The sequence below is a fragment of the Megascapheus bottae genome, chromosome 1, assembly GCF_031878675.1.
Source record: "Megascapheus bottae isolate mThoBot1 chromosome 1, mThoBot2.hap1, whole genome shotgun sequence".
Classification (NCBI taxonomy): Eukaryota; Metazoa; Chordata; class Mammalia; order Rodentia; family Geomyidae; genus Megascapheus; species Megascapheus bottae.
In genome coordinates this window covers 29,198,607-29,204,101 of record NC_143509.1, presented here as the reverse complement: position 1 = coordinate 29,204,101, position 5,495 = coordinate 29,198,607, and the positions used below count along the sequence as shown (strand labels likewise).

At 58.7% G+C, this 5,495-nt stretch overlaps 1 protein-coding gene across 1 annotated transcript; it reads left to right on the top strand.

Annotated features, from left to right (window-relative positions):
- The first annotated feature begins 1,365 nt into the window (after positions 1-1,365).
- Positions 1,366-5,220, top strand: Diras1 (DIRAS family GTPase 1). Its single transcript, XM_090341103.1, has 2 exons — positions 1,366-1,442; positions 4,135-5,220. Exon 2 carries the CDS (start codon positions 4,190-4,192, stop codon positions 4,784-4,786), a length of 597 nt encoding a protein of 198 aa, XP_090197229.1. The 5' UTR covers positions 1,366-1,442; positions 4,135-4,189; the 3' UTR covers positions 4,787-5,220.
- Positions 5,221-5,495: the final 275 nt, after the last annotated feature.

Sequence of the window (5,495 nt, the reverse complement as noted above, 5' to 3'; positions counted from 1 at the left end):
CTCTGGAAAACCCCTCTTGTGACTCTTGAGGGGCCACAAGATTTCATAGGAAAGTAAAATTCACAGTAGCCTTAAGCCACTGGATTCCCATGTCCAGTTTCCTGTGAGTCTGCCTAGATGAGGGCCAACAACCATCTGGGCTTCAGGAGTGGGGAGGAGATAGGACATGGCTTCTTGTTCTCTTTACTGCAGACCCAGAGTCACACAGCAGATGTGTCCCAAAGAGAAATATTTATTCCAAACCAGGCATGGTAGCACACACTTGCAATCCCATTCATCCAGAGGCACAGGCAGGAGGATGGTGAGTTTGAGGCCAGCCTGGGTTATCTGAAGACACTGTCTCAAGGGCCTGGAGTGTGGCCTAGGGGTAGAGTACTTGCCTAGCATGCATGAAGACCCGGATTTGATTCCTCCGAAACACATACATAGAAAAACCAAAAGTGGTGCTATCACTCAAGTGGTAGAGCACTGGCCTTGAGGAAAAGCCCAAGGACAGTGCTCAGGCCCTGAGTCCAAGGCCCAAGACTAGAAGAAAAAAGAAAAAAAAAAAACTAGACGTGGAGCTGTGGCTCAAGTGGCAAGCACTAGCCTTGGGTGAAAAAGAGGAGGGACAGCCAGGTGTGGTGGCTCACACCTGTAATCCTAGCTTCTCAGGAGGCTGGGATCGGAGGATCAAGACTCCAAGTTAGTGGGGGCACAAAAGGACCTGAGACTCTCATCTCCAATTAACCTGCAGAAAACGGGAGAAGGGGGGGTTGGCTCAAGGGTAGGGTGGTAGCCTTGAGCTGAAGAGCTCAGGGACAGTGCCCAGGTCACGAGAGAGAGAGAGAGAGAAAGAGAGAGAGAGAGACAGACAGACAGACAGACAGACAGACAAGACCCAAGGCCTGAGTTCAAGCCCCAGGACAGGTGGGTGGACACACACACGCACACGCACACACACAGGCACAAAAGGCAAGATCACCCACTTATTCAAGGCTGTATCCTAGTAAAAACCTGCAACCTGGCTTCCCACTCGTCCCCGCTTTAAACAGGACCCCACGGTCTAGAGACCCCCAGAGCCCTTGGCAGCCCTACTGTCCTGACCCTCTCCCTGGTCCCCAGCCATTGATTGACGGGTGGATAGAGCCCCCATCCGGGGCGGTCCCCGGGGCGCTGCCCAGTGACCCCGGTGTCCAGAGGAGGGGGGCGGTACAGGCTTCTGCGGGGCGTCCCCTCCCCACCATCCCCGCAGTCAGAGGTCGGTGACCTTGGGCGGGGCGGGATGGAGCGCGGCGGGCGGGGCCTGGGCGGGGGCGTGGTCAGCGCGGGGGCGGGGCCAGCGCGGGTGTGACGGCGGCGGCGGCGGCGGCGGCGGCGGGCGGGGGGCGCCGCGGAGCCGAGCGGACACCCGAACGCATCCGAGGAGGAGGAGGAGGAGGAGGAGGAGGAGCGGCGGCCAGGTAGGCGACGGGGTCCATGCTCGTCTACGCGCTCCGGCCTCCCGGGCCTGCCAGGGGCGCTCCCCATCTCCCGCCCGGCCCGACCCCCGCTGCGCCCCCCGCCCTCGCTGACCCGGGCTGGTCCCCTCGTGGGGCTCCCCACCCTCCCGACCCTGGCCTGGCCAGGCCCCTCGCTCCGCCCGGGACCCCTCCCTCCACCAGGCCCTCCTTGACCCCCGCGGAGGAGCTCCAGCCGCACCCCCTCTCCCCCTACCCTCAGCCTACCCTGGAGCACGCCCCCCGTCCTGCAGGGGACCCCTCTTCGGTCAGGGACCCCGGGTCAGAGGCCCCCCCCCCGCAATCAGCTCCCCCCCACCCCAGGCCCACTCCTGGCCCGGGCATTCTGGCTTTCCTTGTCCCTGACTGAGGTTGCCTCCACCTCCTGGGGCCCAGCCTGGCGTTGGCTGGCCAGAGGACTCGGGGTCCCGCAGGCCTGCCGGGCCTAGATTCTCAGGACGCGCTGCCGGGCACAGGCAGAGCCCCCAGGGCACTGCAGGCGCACAGGGTGGGATTCAAATCCTGCTCTGCCTTGTCACCTCCTTGCTCTATGACCTTGAGCCAACCCCCTCCAACCTCCCCCCCCCCAAAAAAAATGAGCACTCTTCTATCCAGATGGGACTGGAGGCCCATGGTGGGCGGGGGGTCGTTGGATCTGTGCCTTCCTCGTGGTGGATCCCCGATCTCGGTGGGGGGACCCCTCTGGGAGGACACCTCAGCTAATGGAGGCTGCTGCTCACAGCACCCCCAGTGAGACTTCACCTCCCCACCCTCACTCACCCAGGTTCCCAGGCTTGTGATGACAGTTTCCATCTTCACACTCATGTGCCCACTTCCTGGGTGAACCCCTGGAAAGGGCAGGGTCTGCAGAGCTAGCTGACCTCCCCCAGTATCCTCTGCCTCCTCCTGGGATGCAGAGCATGCAGCCACATACCTACCTGTCAATCACAGAGTTAGTGTTCAGCTTTTACAACTGTCCCCTGCTCATCTCCGGGGCTTGTGTCACCTTTGTTCTCTTGTGACAGTACTGGGTCTTGAACCCAGGATCTGGCCACTATCCCTTAGATTTTTCTTGCTCAAGGCTGGTGTTCTATCACTTGAGCCACAGCCCCACTTCCAGCTTTTTTGGTAGTTCATTGGAGATAAAGAGTCTCACAGACTTTCCTGTCCAGGCTGGCTTCGAACCACAATCCTCAGATCTCAACCTCCTTCCTGAGTAGTTGGGATAACAGGCGTGAGCCATTGGTGTGCCAGGTCCTTTTTCTTGGGGCTCCTCCATACCCGGCTTGCGCCCGTCTGCCTAAGGGCTCTGTCTGCAGTCTGCATCGCAGCCTCTAGTCTCCTCTTGAGCTGGACACGTGAACAAAACTGACTTGGATCTGCTTGTTCTGGTTCACATGGTAGGGTTGTGCCTGATTGGAGGCCACCTTTTCCCTATGTGTCCAGGGGCGAGAAACGTGCCCAGTGTCTGGGCAGGTGTCACGGAGGGCTCCACCTTTGACTAGACTCATCTGCCTTCTTTTTTTTTTTTTTTGCCAGTCCTGGGCTTGAGCTCAAGGCCTGAGCACTGTCCTTGGACTTTCTCAAGGCTAGAGCTCTACCACTTGAGCCTCAGCACCACTTCGGGCTTTTTTCTATGTATGTGGTACTGAGGAATCGAACCCGGGTCTTCGTGCATGCTAGGCAAGCACTCTACCACTAAGCCAAACTCCCAGTCCCTCATCTGCCTTCTTGAGCCCCTTACCTACAATTCTTCCTCTCCCATCTCCAACCCTTCTGAAGTCTCTGTGCTGTGTGATCTGCGATTGCAGGACCTCTCTGAGGACAGGCGAGAGGAGCGAGACTAAGGGGAGTCTCTCGCTCTCTCTCAGGGTCTTCTAACCTGAAGAGCATGTCAGAGCAGGTGGCCTGAACATGTAATGAGGAGCTTTCTCTTTAGCTTCCAGGTTTTGTTTTTTAATTTAATTTTTGTTCTTACGCTTGGTCTGTGAGTTCTAGTCTCCCCCAGGGAAGCAGGGGCAGAGAGGCGGGGCTGATGGTGCTATAGGAGATGAAGGATGTGATTGGTTGGCAGTTGTACAGTGCTGATGCCGAGGGCTGTGGCTCCTGATCCATATTCCTTTGGGCGGGAGAGGGGGTGGGAGCTGGAACCCTGAAGTCTGCATTTGAAACCCTCTTCCTTCCTGCTGGGATCTGCCAGTGTCCAGATGCTCTCAGGGAGCAGAAAGAGCAGGGAGCCCCTCGGGTTGTTGAAGATGGGGCAAGAGGAAAGCCAGGCTGAGGGCATCAAGGCGACTTGCTGAGCTGGTAAAACTACACAGCTGCTGAGCAGTGCCTGCTCAGCCAGCTAGGGAAGAGAGGGGTGGGTGGCCCAGCTGGAGAGAGGGGACCCCCTGCAGCTAGGGGAAGGGGTCAGGTATTCAAGCACCCCTCCCCATGCCTTTTCCTGCTCCCAGTACCCTTGGGGAGAACGCTAAGCCAAAAGCGGCTGGCACACAGCCCGCCTGCGAGACAGAAGTGCTAAGTCAACCCTCCATCCAGAAGGGCCTTCCAGGACACCTCCCTCCAAGGAACCCCCCCCCCATTTCTGCACCTCAGCACCCAGTGCATGTCCCCTTGGCAGGCTGGGTGGCCTCTGACCATTGTCTCCACACAGGGCTCACCTGGGGTTTCTTAGCTGCCAGCCCCAGTGCCCACGCGGCCTCGGGAAGATGCCGGAGCAGAGCAACGACTACCGCGTGGTTGTGTTCGGAGCAGGCGGCGTGGGGAAGAGCTCGCTGGTCCTGCGCTTCGTAAAGGGCACGTTCCGGGACACGTACATCCCCACGATCGAGGACACCTACCGGCAGGTCATCAGCTGTGACAAGAGCGTGTGCACGCTCCAGATCACAGACACCACAGGTAGCCACCAGTTCCCCGCCATGCAGCGCCTGTCCATCTCCAAGGGTCACGCCTTCATCCTGGTCTTCTCCGTGACCAGCAAGCAGTCGCTGGAGGAGCTGGGCCCCATCTACAAGCTCATTGTGCAGATCAAGGGCAGCGTGGAGGACATCCCCGTGATGCTGGTGGGGAACAAGTGTGACGAGACGCAGCGGGAAGTGGACACCCACGAGGCCCAGGCGGTGGCCCAAGAATGGAAGTGCGCCTTCATGGAGACCTCAGCCAAGATGAACTACAACGTGAAGGAGCTCTTCCAGGAGCTGCTCACTCTCGAGACGCGCCGCAGCATGAGCCTCAACATCGACGGCAAGCGCTCCAGCAAGCAGAAGAGGGCCGACCGCATCCGGGGCAAGTGCAGCCTCATGTGAGCCCCGAGGCCTTGCCTGCTGCGGCCTCCAGCACCACCACCACCATCATCGCCCTTATCATCGTCACCAACGACATCTTGGCCTCCTCTTCCTCCTCCCGGGTCCTCGCCAATCCGTGGCTCACTCCTTCTATGTCTCCCTCCTCCTTCCCACAATCTTCCTCCCCCCTCTTTAGCCTGCTCCTGTCATCTTCTAACCAGTCTTCATCCTCCTCTTTTCTTTTTCCATCCTCTTCTCCCTCCCTCCTTCCCTCTCCCTCTCCCTCTCCTTCTCTGCCCCCTTCCCCCCCAGCTCCTTTATTTTAGGAGAGTTGGTTGCGGGGCTTGAACTCTGGGCCTGGGCGCTGGCCCTGAGCTCTTCAGCTCAAGGCCCTACCCCCTTACCCCTTGAGCTACAGCGCCACTTCCTCTCTCTCCTTCGTTTTTTTTTTTTGTGTGTGTGTGTGTCCCAGTCCTGGGTTTTGAACTCAGGACCTGGGCTCTGTCCCTGAACTTTTGTGCTCAAGCATAGCATCTTACCACTTGAATCACAGCACCACTTCTGGCTTTTTGGTGGTTCCTTGGTCTCACAAACTTTTCCTGCCCAGATCCTCAGATCTCAGCCTCCCGAGTAGCTAGGATTTCAGGTGGGAGCCCCATTGCCTGGCTTGTTCATCTTCCTCTTTAATCTATATTCTCTTCCTCTTCCACAAGCTCTCCCTCCCCCTCCG